We start from the raw sequence: 13,527 nt of genomic DNA, 5'->3' as shown, positions 1-13,527 counted from the left end.
ATGACCCAGCAATCCCTCTCCTGGGTATGTACCCCAAAAATCTAAAAACATTTATCCATAAAGATGTATGCTCCGATGTTCATTGCAGCTTTATTTACAGTGGACAAGACATGAAAACAAAGTGTCCTGCGATAGATGATTGGATAAAGAAATTGTGGTGTATATACACAAAGGAATACTATTCTGCCATAAGGAAAGATGAGGGCTGGCCAGTGGCTCAGGCGGTTAGAGCTCCGTGCTCCTAACTCCTAAGGCTGCCGGTTTGATTCCACATGGGCCAGTGGGCTCTCAACCACAAGGTTGCCAGTTCGACTCCTCGAGTCCCGCAAGGGATGGTGGGCTCCGCCCCCTGCAACTAAGATTGAACACGGCACCTTGAGCTGAGCTGCCACTGAGCTTCCAGAAGGCTCAGTTGGTTGGAGCACGTCCTCTCAACCACAAGGTTGCCAGTTCGACTCCCGCAAGGAATGGTGAGCTGCGCCCCCTGCAACTAGCAACGGCAACTGGACCTGGAGCTGAGCTGCGCCCTCCACAACTAAGACTGAAAGGACAACAACTTGACTTGGAAAAAGTCCTGGAAGTACACACTGTTCCCCAATAAAGTCCTGTTCCCCTTCCCCAATAAAATCTTTAAAAAAAAAAAAAAAGATAAAATAGTGCCATTTGCAACACAATGAATGGATCTTGAGATTATCATGCTAAGCAAAATAAGTGAGACAGAAAGTCGAGAACCATATGATTTCACTGATATGTGGGATATAAAACTGAAAGCAACAAAGGAACAAGACAAAGAAACAAAAACTTAGACACAGACAATAGTTTAGTGGTTACCAGAGGATAAGGGAGGAGAGGGCGGTAGATGAGGGTAAAGAGGATCCAATATATGGTGATGGAAGTGGAACTGACTCTGGGTCGTGAACACACAATGGGAGATATAAATGATCTATTACAGAATTGTACACTTGAAACCTATGTAACTTTACTAACCATTGTCATCCCAATAAACTTTAATTTTTAAAAAAAGAGTAGAAGTTTGGGGACAAATACAGGCTCAAGATGCTATAATATAGATTCCCTTATGAATTCTAATTTGTTTGTTTTGTTCATTAAATTCCACATGTAAGTGAAATCATATGTCATTTGTCTTTCTCTGTCTGACTTACTCCATTCAGCACAATACCCTCCAGATTCATCCATGTTGTTGCAGATGGCAACATTTGATTCTTTTTTTATGGCTAATATTGCATTGTATATACGTACCACCTCTTCTTTTTTTTTTTTTTTTAAGATTTTTTTTTTTATTGGGGAAGGGGAACAGGACTTTATTGGGGTACAGTGAGTACTTCCAGGACTTTTTTTTCCAAGTCAAGTTGTTGTCCTTTCAGTCTTAGTTGTGGAGGGCACAGCTCAGCTCCAGGTCCAGTTGCTGTTTCTAGTCGCAGGGGGCACAGCCCACCATCCCTTGGAGGACTCGAGGAGTTGAACCAGCAGTCTTGTGGTTGAGAGCCCACTGGCCCATGTGGGAATTAGACCGGCAGCCTTCGGAGTTAGGAGCATGGCTCTCCAATCGCCTGAGCCACTGGGCCAGCCCCTGTACCACCTCTTCTTAATCCACTGAAGGACATCCAGGTTGTCTCCACATCTTGACTATTGTAAATAATGCAATGAACATAGGGATGCACATATTCCTTCGAAGTAATGTTTTGGGTTTCTTCGGATAAATACCCACAAATGGGATTGCTGTTTCCTTCTTCGTCTCTTGTTATAGTATTTATTTTAAAGTCTATTTTGTCTGGTATAAGTATTGCTACCCAGCTTTTTTTTTTTTCTATTTGCATGAAATATCTTTTCCATTCCTTTACTTGCAGTCTGTGTGTGTATTTCGATCTGAAGTGAGTCTCTTGTAGGCATATGTAAGGGTCTTGTTTTCTTATCCAATCAGTCCCCCTATTTTCATTGGAGCATTTAACATTGGAGCATTTAAAGTAACTGTTGATAGGTATATAGTTATTGTCATTTCGTTACTCATATTTTTTATCTTTTTTTTCTTCTTGAAGAAATCCCTTTAACGTTTCTTGTAATACTGGTTTAGTCGTGATGAACTCCTTTAGCTTTTTCTTGTCTGGGACGCTCCTTATCTGTCCTTTGATTCTAAATGATAGTTTTGCTGCATAGAGAGTCTTGGTTATAGGTCCTTGCTTTTTATCACTTTGAATGTTTCATGCCAATCCCTTCTCGCTGGCAAAGTTTCTGTTGAGAAATCAACTGACAGTTTTATGGTAGTTCCCTTATAGGTAACTAACTGCTTTTCTCTTGCTGCTTTTAAGATTCTCTCTTTAGCATTTTAATTCTGATGTGTCTTGGTGTGGGCCTCTTTGGGTTCATCTTGTTTGAGACTCTGTACTTCCTGGGCTTGTATGTCTACATGTATTACAAACAAAACAGAAAGAAACTCAAGATACAGAGAACATTTTGATTGTTGACAGATAGGAAAGGGGTTGGGGGGATGGGTGAAAAAGTGGAAAGAGTTAAGAAGCACAAATTGATAGTTACAAAATAGTCATGAAGATGTAAAGTATAGCGTAAAGAATATAGTCAATAATATTGTAATAACTATGTATAGTGTCAGATGGGTACTAGATTTATCACGGTGATCACTCAGTAAGGTATGTAAATGTCTAAATCACTGTGTTATATACCTGAAACTAATAAAATATTGTATGTCACCTGTAATTGAAAAAAATACAAAAGAATTAAAAAGGAAATAGAATTCTATTAATAAAAAGAAGTAGAAAAATGAGATAAAGCAAATGAAGTTAAAGATCATTTCAAGATGGAGATAGATACAAACTCTGTAATGTTTCAAGGAAAAGGAAGAAAGTAGGAAAACAATTGAAAGTGCAAGGTTAGGGAGGTGATTCATTTAGGGTTGTTACAGCTTCTTAAGTTAGGAAGCAAGAGGAAAAAAAGGAGAAGTAACAAATGGCATCAGAAAGATGGATAAATTAAAATGTTTTTCTTGACGTTTGATTGTAAATTTAAAAAGAAACCTAATTATTATTTAAAAGTATAGGATTTAGATGCCCTAATAGGTGTTTTCTTCTTCAGAGTAGGCCTCTTGGAAAGATGTATAGTCATTCCTATACCTCTAGTGCTCAGAAATAGCTTAAATTTCCTCTTTTGAAATTGGTTTCCACTTTTTCTCACATTCTGCTGAGTGTTCTTAAAGGGGCAAATGATATTCTCCCTGACGATGGATGTAACTTGTGGCAACAGCCATAAGTTATTCAGAGGCATTTCTGATAAGTGAAGTACATGCTCAGGCTGAGTGTCACTGTTTGAAATTTGAAAAAAGGAATTGTGATCGTGAAGGAATGAAGCTGATCTATTGTGTTTAGCAAATTGTGAAGGCAGTCCAGGAAGAGTTCCAAAAATGGTTTAAAAATGAAGTAAGGGTAGAATCTTCCTATATAATTATTTTTAAATGTATTGATTTGGATATAACACTTTTCTGCTCTTTGATAAAAGGAATCAGTTTCATTCCTTAGTAGACAGACGTTTTATATCTGATTAATCTATACTTACACCATTATCATTTTTTTCTTTCAGTAATTGAGGCTTTTCTTAATGGTTAAATTTAATTAATTGCTCTTAAGAACTCAAATGCCCAGACTGATAATGTAAGATAATGTAAAATCCTTGATTTGAGGATTAATAAATTAAAAGAAAAAACACACGTGCTTAAGAAAGCAAAATTAGTTAATATTAAAAACACGTGGATGTATAAATCTTAGGGGTAGAGTGGATTTATCTTAGTATGAGAAAATCTTCACAAGAAAATGTTCTTGAGAAGAGATGTCAGGACATTTTTCCCTGTATTAATTTAATTCTCTTTGAAGGTTAAACATACAGTAAACTGAGTAGATTAAGTGTTTTGCTTTAAATACATGTAGTTAACATTGGACAAGGTTTAACAATTGTTCTTTGAGTCATATTCTTCCAATAAAGGCTTCTTGGATTTGAATTAGAAAGTTTCCCAAATATATTACTTTTAGATCATCAGAGGATTTTTGCTGTTGTTTTTTATGATTGTTTTAGTAAATTGCACTTCAGTATTCTAAACTGTACAAAGCAAAGAAAGATTGTACCTCCTAAAGTGTATAATTCAGAGTACTCTGGATAAAAAAGTTGTAATCTTAAAATATGGACATTTACTGCAACATAGCATATTCAAGAGGAGGATAAATATGCTATATGTATATATCTTTAAACCATTTGAAAGTTCAAAAATATTTTAATTTCTGGTTATATAATTTCTAAGTCAGGTAAATAATTGAAAGTATAAAAAAAAAACTGACCTGAAATTTTTATTAACAGTGTTTCTTTTTTTTAAGGTGTGAATAACAGTGATGAGTTATTTGAGAGGTAAATATCTTAAGAATTAAGTCACAGTTTTACTTACAGTTGGGTATAAATTAATGTGTTCTTGAAATTTTGTTGTTCAGATGTATGTGAACTTCTACAGTTTTTTCATGGATTAAAGGAATGTAATTCCCATTGGGAATAGGTTGTGTTAAGAAACAGGATTGTTTTATATCCCTTACTATTATACATGGGTAATTAGAACACTAGACATTACATTGGCTACATTTTCTTTTACTACATATGTATTAAATTTCGGCAGGCAGGACAGGTAGAAATTGTCTCCTGGGCCTTATGTTGCATTTTTAAGAGCAAGTACAAAGTCATCAATTATTGATTATTAGGCTTTTCCACTGAAGAGTACTGGAATTAAAGAAACAGAAGGAACATAGTTAAATGTTTATTACTTTTGTGTTCATTTATGATCTTGGAGGGGATAGTTTTACATGTTCATTATTGCTTAATGTAACTAAGTTGTAGATACTGACGTATATTTCTCAAATTGCATTTGCAAACAAAGTGTTTCAGTCGATCCACTCCAGGTGACAGGATTGACTGATATTGCAGACATTATTGATGACCTTATAACAAAAGAGGGAGTTTCCAGTGAGGAGCTGGGCTTAACAGAACAACAAGCTAAAAGTATCTCCAGGTAATCATTTAATACTTAATTTTTAACACATTTAAAGTGTTTATGGTTCAAGAATATTCCAAATTGGCAGTATTTTAATGTGATTGTTATGAAACAAACTCAAAGCTTAGATTTTTTTTCTTCCTAAATACATTTTGTGATGTTTGTGTCATTTTCCCCCTCCCACAGTAGAATATAGACTGGTTTATTTAACTTATACAGCACATTTGTATCGTGTGAGTTTTCCCAAGGTCTCATCACTCTAATTACAACAAAAATTTATCCTATTTCATTTTAGAAGTACTTAATGTTAGCACTTTATCCTAAATTTTAACCCTTGGAATACATTTTAAATACTCTTTCCATGGAACATTAGGTTAAAATGTCTTCCCCTTGCAACCTTTTCTGGGCTAAGAACTGGTTCCTGATAGAAATTGTCCGGTGTATTATGACTTCATGTCAAGGCCATGCAAACCCTAACTTACTTGTAAAAGTCTTTTAGTTACTTTCAATCACATATATAGGAATTTGCATTCTTTTAAATTAATGATTATGTTATAAAATATCATAAATGTATGAAATGTCAAGAATTGGAATAAAAATAAAATGGTTTCTACTCTTGAATGTAGATAGAACTATAAAAAGTATGACATGAGACCAAATTACATCAGTATCCTATAGGAGTTTGGGGGAAAGAGTCAGTCAAAGAAGACAGCCTCCCACTTATGGTATTGGAGCTTTGTTTCAAAAGATCAGTAGAAATTCATGTGGCTTATAACTAGAAGAAAGGGTATTCTAGGCAGCAGGAATATAATTTGCAGAGGTGTGATGGTCAGTAGACGGCAGGACATTAGATGTAACTAACCAGAGTTTATGCCTTGGAAGGGGAGAGGGTCTGGCTGCCTGTGCGGGCTGCCGCTGGGGCCCAGAGGCAGGCTGTCACCTCATCTGCCAGCAGTAGGGGCATCAGCAAAGGGCTTCAAACTAGAAATGGGAGCCAGTTAGAGGTCTTATCACTCCAGCAGTCTAGAAATGAGATGGCTCAGAATGGAAAGTGTAGGGTAACAGGCGTGAGGAAACCTGGAAACTGTCAGGAAGAAGAATGGTTTTCCCTACTTGGAGGACTGGGTTGATAGTTTCTGTAGCAAAACAGAGAATGTGGTTTTAGATATAAGTTGCCAGGAGAACATTCAGTTGGTGATATTCATTGGTACATTAATCTTAGTAGATACAGATGCTAAAATGAGATTTAGATGAGCAAGAGATTTATTTGGAGAAACATTTGTGAGGGGAAGTGGGGTAGGAGCTAGAAGAGGTGGAGACAGCTGTGAGACTGCAGTGCCAGTGCGGTCTCACCCTGTGTTGTAGTCCCCAGGGTCACCCCAGGTTCAGTGAATTCCCAGGGAGGACTCACAGGACTCAGCATATGGTTGTGCTCATGGCTGTCATTTATTACAATGAAAGGGTACAAAGCAAAAGTAGCCAAGAGAAAAGGTGCATGGGGTGGAGTCCAGAGGGAAGCAGGCACAAGCTTCCAAGAATCCTCTCCCGGTGGAGTGACACAGGACAGACACTTAATTCTTCCAGCCACGGATTGTGACACTGCATGTGAGATGCTGTGTGCCAGGGAAGCTTGTCGAGACTCGGTGCCCAGGGTTTTTATTGGGGGCTGGTCAGGTAGGCGCCGTCTGCCTGGCGCATACCAAGTCCAGACTCCCTATCGTTTGTATGCATGGCCCATCTTCCACTTAGGATTGTGTCCTCTTCACACACTGGGTGATGGGTCTGCCCCAAATCCCCATCTCACACCTCCTGTTTGCTTGGACCACTCTCAGTACTACTCGTGTTAGTTATCTTCTGAAAAGCAGAAGCTAAGATGGGATTAGATGTACACAAAGTTTAATGAGAGAAATGTATGTGAGGGGAAAGGGAGTAAAACAGAAGTGGGGAGAGGCATCAGACCACAGTGCAAGTCTGACGCCTCCCTCCCTGTAACGGAAAGAGGAAAAGAAGAGGGTTAGTAAGTAGGATCTCGGAGTATAGTGTAGTTCTGAGAACCTTTCAGCCAGCTCAGTGGTGACACATCAAGCCAAAGTCTCCATCAGAGGCGCCTGTGTCTTGCCGGAATGGGCCGGCTACGTCCCTCCACGCTCGGCCAGCCCCTGGGAAGTGTGCTGTGGGCAGGACCGGGAGGCTCGATCCACAAGGGCAGCACTTTAGAAGTCATCTCTGTATTATAAGTTTTGGAAGTGATTGAGATAGTCCAGGAATAAATCTAGGTGAAGAAGTCCAAAGCAGAACCTTTAAAGACATTTAACATTGGAGTGGTGAGCTCAGAAGAAAGGAGCCAATGTAGGAGGCTGCATACTGTTTTGAGAGTTAGAAAAAGACTCAGGTAAGAGGGAGTTTAAAGCAGAAAGGAGAAGCCAATTGTATCAAAAGTGACAGAGAAGTCCAGTAGGATGAAGACTAAAAAAGCCGTTGATGGCCTTTCTGAGAGGTCATTTCAGTGGATTTCAGGGGAGAGTTGGAGCAAGTTGACTAGAGATTGTAAGTGTATACTAATTTTTGAAGATGGGGCAAAATCTTTCCAAATAAACAGTATTTACTTGTGATAGTTCTTATCTCCATAACAAATTTAAAATCAAGTGATACCCTGCCTGTTAAATTTATCAGGATTCGGCATCTTCCTGGTAGACATCCCCAAAGAACTGAGAAGGAGAGAAGAGAGATTCAAGTCTGGATGAAAAGAAAACGAAAAGAAAGAATGGCAGAGTACTTAAATGAGCTGGCAGGAAAGAGAGGGCAAGAACGCAATCCTTTCTGTCCCCGGAGCAATCCAGTAAGTCTGCAGCATCAAGGATAATGGAATTATCACAGAATAGATGGAGCTTTTCCTGGCAAATTCAAGAAAAGGATTAACATAATTTGAATGCATTGTTTATTTGACAGAAAAGTCAGCCTTTTACTTACATTAGGTAAAGTTAAGAAGTTACCTTAACAAAATGTAGCAGGGTATTGTACAAACCATGTTCCATTGAAACATCTTCTTCCCCAGGCTAATTATGGCTCTAGTATTTTTAAACAAATGAAGAGTTTGAGTGATTGGGTGACCAATTGGAGTTGTTCCCTTAATTTTCAATGAGAGTCGATGGCAGTTGAACAACTGACAGTGAGTGTGGTAAAGCCATTTTAAAAATCAATTTTCTATCCCTATATTATCTACAAAAAATTTTAGAGTATGTACGAACAGAACAGTGGCGTCTATGTGTGTGTATCTGCCTCCACCCCCATGGATGGGCCGGGGAGTTCTGATACCACCCTCCCCGTCAGCTAGGGTTTCTTCAAAAATACCCTAGATGGTTAGAATTGTGTCCAAATTTAGAATAAATTAACTCTAATGGCATCAGAACTGTTTGGTTTATAGACATTGTGACACATCTTTCTAGATCACAGACCTTGTTTCTTTATTTTTAGCTTCTATTTGGGTAAAGGTATGGGATTGGTGGGGAGTTAATGTACGTAAAAATTTCATTTGAATTCCTATCAGGAATCGGTAAGATCCTTATTTGTTACTGACTACTACTATACAGGATCTTGAGAAAGTGAATTCATTTGTGTGTGCACGTTTTTATATACACAATTGTGTGAAAAGACTTAAACTCATCAGTGACTCCACAGTAAGTCTGTGTTCTGGAGTAAGATGCAGATGGCTGACATTCGCCTGTCTGCCTCTTGGTGCATAAGTCTGGAAGAGTTTACAAGTCACAATGAACTCACTGCAGTAGGTTTCTTCAAACATTTTAAAGCTTCAAAATGATGGTTTTAAAGGTCTGGCTCATTTCTACTTTGTCGACCAAGCTGTTGGTGAGATTAATCACAAGACTGAGGTCACAGCCTAAGTGTCTCCATCCTTAAAATGCTCTTGTATTCCCTTTTAAATGCAGCTGATAAGGTTCTCTCCTTTTGAGAAAATACATTAATTTAACTACTGAAATAGATTTTGCATTCCATTTATTAATCTGGATTTTATTTAATTACATAATGCTTTAATATTTTCGTGTTGTGTGCTGGGGTCAGAAGCTTCATCAAATATGACAGTATTTTGCACTATTTTCTAAATAACTATTATGTTTTAACTTCCCATTAAAATTGATTAGTGCAATTTTCATATGTTCCATGGATAATAGTGATTTCATTATTTGTACTGAACAATAACGAACTAACTGGATGTTCCTTCTGCAGTTTTACATGACTTCCAGGGAAATCAGGCTGAGACAAAAGATGAAGTGTGAGAAAGACAGGTGAGTTTGGCAGCTATAGCCTTGAGCATTCTCTCGAGCTTGTTCGCCTGAGGTGCAGAGAATGCTTAAAGAATTCTAGTTCTCAGGAGTCCCATTTTTTGTCAATTGTGGGAGACAACTGCAAGGAAAATAATTAGACTCTACTAGCCTATTTTGGAATTTTTTTTCAAGTAGTATTTACTCCATTACATTTTTATGGTTTTTATTTCTACTATTCCTTTCCCTCTCCAAATCCAGATACATGTATTTTGAAAATACCACAAAGGCCATACTACTGGTACCTTTAATAAGACTGCCTAATGGTTTTCAAACATCTGAAAGATGATGTTGCATTTGAAGTACATTTAGAAAGCACTGAAAAAAACAGATGCGACGTGGTCTGCAAACACTATGTGCCTTCTAGAAAGATGGACTGAAAGTGACTCTTAATAAATGTCATTTAATTCTTTCTTTAAAGGTTGCTACTGTCTGACCACTACAGTCGTCGAATCTCACAAGCATACAGTCTGATGAATGAACTGCTATCTGAATCAGTACGACTACCAGCAACTGCACAGAAACCATTGCCTAACAAACCCAGAGCTGCTCACAGTTCCAGACAGCAACGCTCCCTTTCTCCAAAAGGGTAAGATAAGGTGTGGCATGTCACAGGGCAAGATAATGTCAGGCCTGAGAAGAAGTGGGGCGCTTTTATGACCCAAGTTCAGTGTTTTTGCTTCTACAGTGCTCAGAATGATGATGATAATAAAGTGAAGGAAAAATGGCCCCTAATTATGAGGCCTTTTTAAGTTTATAGAATCACCAAGGAAGAAGACAATGGCATTACATGTCTAACTAAGATATAACAAAGCAGATACCTAATATAAGTTTATCCACTCAATCCTGTTTTCTTTTCTGTAGTTTTTGTTAGGAGGTAAATTACAAAAGGAAATACTAACTGTTCTGTTTCTCCACTCTTGCACAAACCGTCCCCACCAGCTCACCACTTCTTCCTCTGTTCTCTTCCTACCCTGCCCAGTTATTACTAATTCAATTATAGATACTGTGACATATTTCTTCTTAAATTAATGACCTGCAATAGGTTTGGATATGATAATGACCTGCAGTGGGTTCATTAGGCAGGAATTAACTAAACATAGAATGTTAAAGAAAAGTACCCAAGTGTAAAGTTTCTTATACATGGCAAACAAATACACAAAATATTATTTGTTAGTGATCTGTAAGGAGAACAACAATTGGCAGTACAGTGTTGTTAAAAATTACCACCTTCAAAAAAATAAATGATTAAGATTATAAACATACTCACATACTTTCAGAGCCTAAAGGAAACGCTACCCACTACAACCCGTGATACAGTCAGATCACTTGTGTGTATGTGATTTGGGGTATATTCAAAATACCAGACGCCCTTTGAGTCTTTTCTAGAATAAAACAGGGTCTTAAATACATAAATAATAACTGCCAAATACACAGAATTTGAAATGGATAGAGAAAGAACAAAATAATATTAGGTTTGGGGGCGGCCAGATGGCTCAGTTGGTTAGAGCGCGAGCTCTCAACAAGGTTGCCAGTTCAATTCCCGCATGGGATGGTGGGCTGCGCCCCCTGCAACTAAAGATTGAAAATAGCTACTGAACTTGGAGCTGAGCTGTGCCCTCCACAACTAGACTGAAGGACAATGACTTGGAGCTGATGGACCCTGGAGAAACACACTGCTCCCCAATAAAAATTAAAAAATATATATATGTATATACATATATATATTATATATGTATATACATATATGTGTGTGTGTGTGTGTGTGTGTGTGTGTGTGTGTGTATTAGGTTGGTGCAAAAGTGATTGTGGTTTTTGCAATTTTTAACCTTTTAAACCGCAGTTACTTTTGCACCAACCTAAGTTTCTTTGGGGGAAAAAATGAAATTTGAGGTGAGATATGACGAATAATTTGTTGAGAGTTATACACTAAATATATCACTGAGGTATAGACTAAGTAAATGTATTCATCTGACCTACAATTTGGGCCTTTTTAAATATTATAGTTTGTCACGTGGGATTCTAATAATATAATAATGTGATTTCTACTTTAGAGAGAATCGACCTGGTCACAATTTTCCAATAAATCGACCTGGAAAAGTCAGATATATATCCAAAACAAGTTATATCCCAAGAGGGAAACCTTTTGGACAACCTCATGGCTCATCTTGGCCACGTGGTAAGACTTAAACTTTATTATCTTGTGAAATTTTGACTTGTTTCTTCTTGTCTCCAAAGTTGTATTTTCATTAATAGAAGGTATAAATCTTAGTGAAAAACAATTCTCATTTCAGCAGAATGCAAGAGATTAATAAAGACTTAGTTGTACTAGGATTTTGTTTAATTGCTTTGAAATAAAAAGACCCTGGGAATCTTTTTAAACTAGTGGCCTTTTTGTAATAGAATCCGAACAGTCAGTAAATCTGATATGACTTATTTAGGAATCTGCTTCTTTTGTGTGTCTGGCTAAAGATGCAGGCATTTTTATAAATCAGGTTCTGATAGATTTCAGGATGAATATCTCACAGAAGAGGAATACTAAGAAGATCAGATTGAAATAATATCCTGTTTTCGTTTTTTGAATATCCTTTTCCACATTTAAAGATGTAATATCTGTTTTTTATGGCTAGCCTTCCTTTAGTTAATTTTGCCATATTTGAGTTTTGATTACTAAAGTAAAACATACTTACCTGTAAAATGATTGCACATTAAAATGTATAATCATAGCTAACATGTAATATAAATGTATACAGCTAAAAATGTATAATAACTAATGTGCCAGGTTCTGTTTAAGCTCTTTAATTACAACCCTATGAGATAGGTACTATTATGTTCCCCTTTTAAAGATGAGAAAACCAAGGCAGAGAAAGTTAAAATAAACAGCTTGAGATCAGACAGAAGTGGCAGAACCAAGATTTAAACCCAGTCTGGGTCTAGATCCTACACACTTAGAACCTACCATTCAGTGTGCTGCCTCAATTTAGAAAATTAAAATTTCCATAAATTCCAATCCTTTTGATAAAACTTCATAGTTTGGTTAACTCTTGCTTTTGATAAATTACAATAAGAAAATACTGCTCTTTTTAAACTAAAATTTCAAAATAGTAGCCATGTTTTTGTTTTATACCTGATACATGCCAAAATTTCAAAATATTCAAAATTGGCAAGGATTTTAAACTTGAACCATGATTTCTGAATATCGGCTGGAAAAGTCTTGGCTTTTATGGAAACATGTCTTTTCCTTGGACCCGTCCCACGTAGACCTGTATTGTCACCTCACACTTTACTGGGTTGGTCCCCTCACCTGCCCTTACTGGACTCTGCTTGATGAGGTGCTGCCGCTGCTTCTGGGCTCAGATGCCCAGTGGCCCCCACAACGTGGCCAGGCCCTCGCCCTGGCCTTCTACGCCTCCTCAGCCCCTCGCCCCATGGAATCCGTGCTGCATACAGGCTTGTTTTCCATCCATCCACATGCTGTGTGTCTGTGCCCCCATTCCTTCCTTAAAATTCTCTCTTACACCTTGAATGCCTCGCCTCTGGTTCTTGGAAGACATCCCTAATCTTGAATCTTTAGTTCCTCCTACCTTGATATAATGAATTTTAACATCCATATTTTCATTTTTAAATTGGGGCTCATACTTAACTTGCATGGTGGTTGTGCATGTTAAGAGATAAATGGTAGCTGCAATAGTTACTTTTTTGCCCTCTGAGCCCTCAGTCACATGTTTATGCCCCTCTTGAGGCACTATTGCAACAGGTCTGATGTTGTAGTTACTTGTAAACTTATGTCCACACTAGACTAAATTTTTTGAGAGTAGCAACACTCTCTTCATCTTGGATTACACCTCATATTGAGCAAATGAAATAATTGAAAAATTGGATAAATGAAGAAATGGCTATTTAAGTTTTTCCCCCTAAAATGAACTATTATAAACTAATTATTGCTCGAGAATATTAATGGGTAGGTATTGTAGTATTTATACTATGTCAGAGAACAGCTCTATATGCTTGGCTATTATCCTAGCTCACCTGTCACTTAGCTTCCCCACACCTTTAAGACGAAGATAAGAGAGGTCATTCAAGGGGCTTGTGCACACTCTGACTTCTCTGTCGAGACAGTGGCTGCAGGTGGCC

The 13,527-nt window shown here is 37.6% G+C and overlaps 1 protein-coding gene across 3 annotated transcripts in view; it reads left to right on the top strand.

Annotated features, from left to right (window-relative positions):
* The window catches only part of CPLANE1 (ciliogenesis and planar polarity effector complex subunit 1), a 97,993-nt gene that overhangs the window by 78,108 nt on the left and 6,358 nt on the right, over positions 1 to 13,527 (top strand). For all 3 annotated transcript variants that reach the window (XM_033110753.1, XM_033110752.1, XM_033110751.1), the window contains 6 exons: positions 4,395 to 4,425; positions 4,943 to 5,074; positions 7,730 to 7,895; positions 9,299 to 9,357; positions 9,815 to 9,982; positions 11,448 to 11,572. In XM_033110753.1, coding sequence (XP_032966644.1) covers positions 4,395 to 4,425; positions 4,943 to 5,074; positions 7,730 to 7,895; positions 9,299 to 9,357; positions 9,815 to 9,982; positions 11,448 to 11,572 — 681 coding nt within the window. The remainder of the gene's footprint in view (positions 1 to 4,394; positions 4,426 to 4,942; positions 5,075 to 7,729; positions 7,896 to 9,298; positions 9,358 to 9,814; positions 9,983 to 11,447; positions 11,573 to 13,527) is intronic.

This window comes from Rhinolophus ferrumequinum, chromosome 7 (assembly GCF_004115265.2).
Source record: "Rhinolophus ferrumequinum isolate MPI-CBG mRhiFer1 chromosome 7, mRhiFer1_v1.p, whole genome shotgun sequence".
Classification (NCBI taxonomy): Eukaryota; Metazoa; Chordata; class Mammalia; order Chiroptera; family Rhinolophidae; genus Rhinolophus; species Rhinolophus ferrumequinum.
Note: the sequence above shows the minus strand (reverse complement) of the source record. Positions and strands in the feature narration are given on the sequence as shown.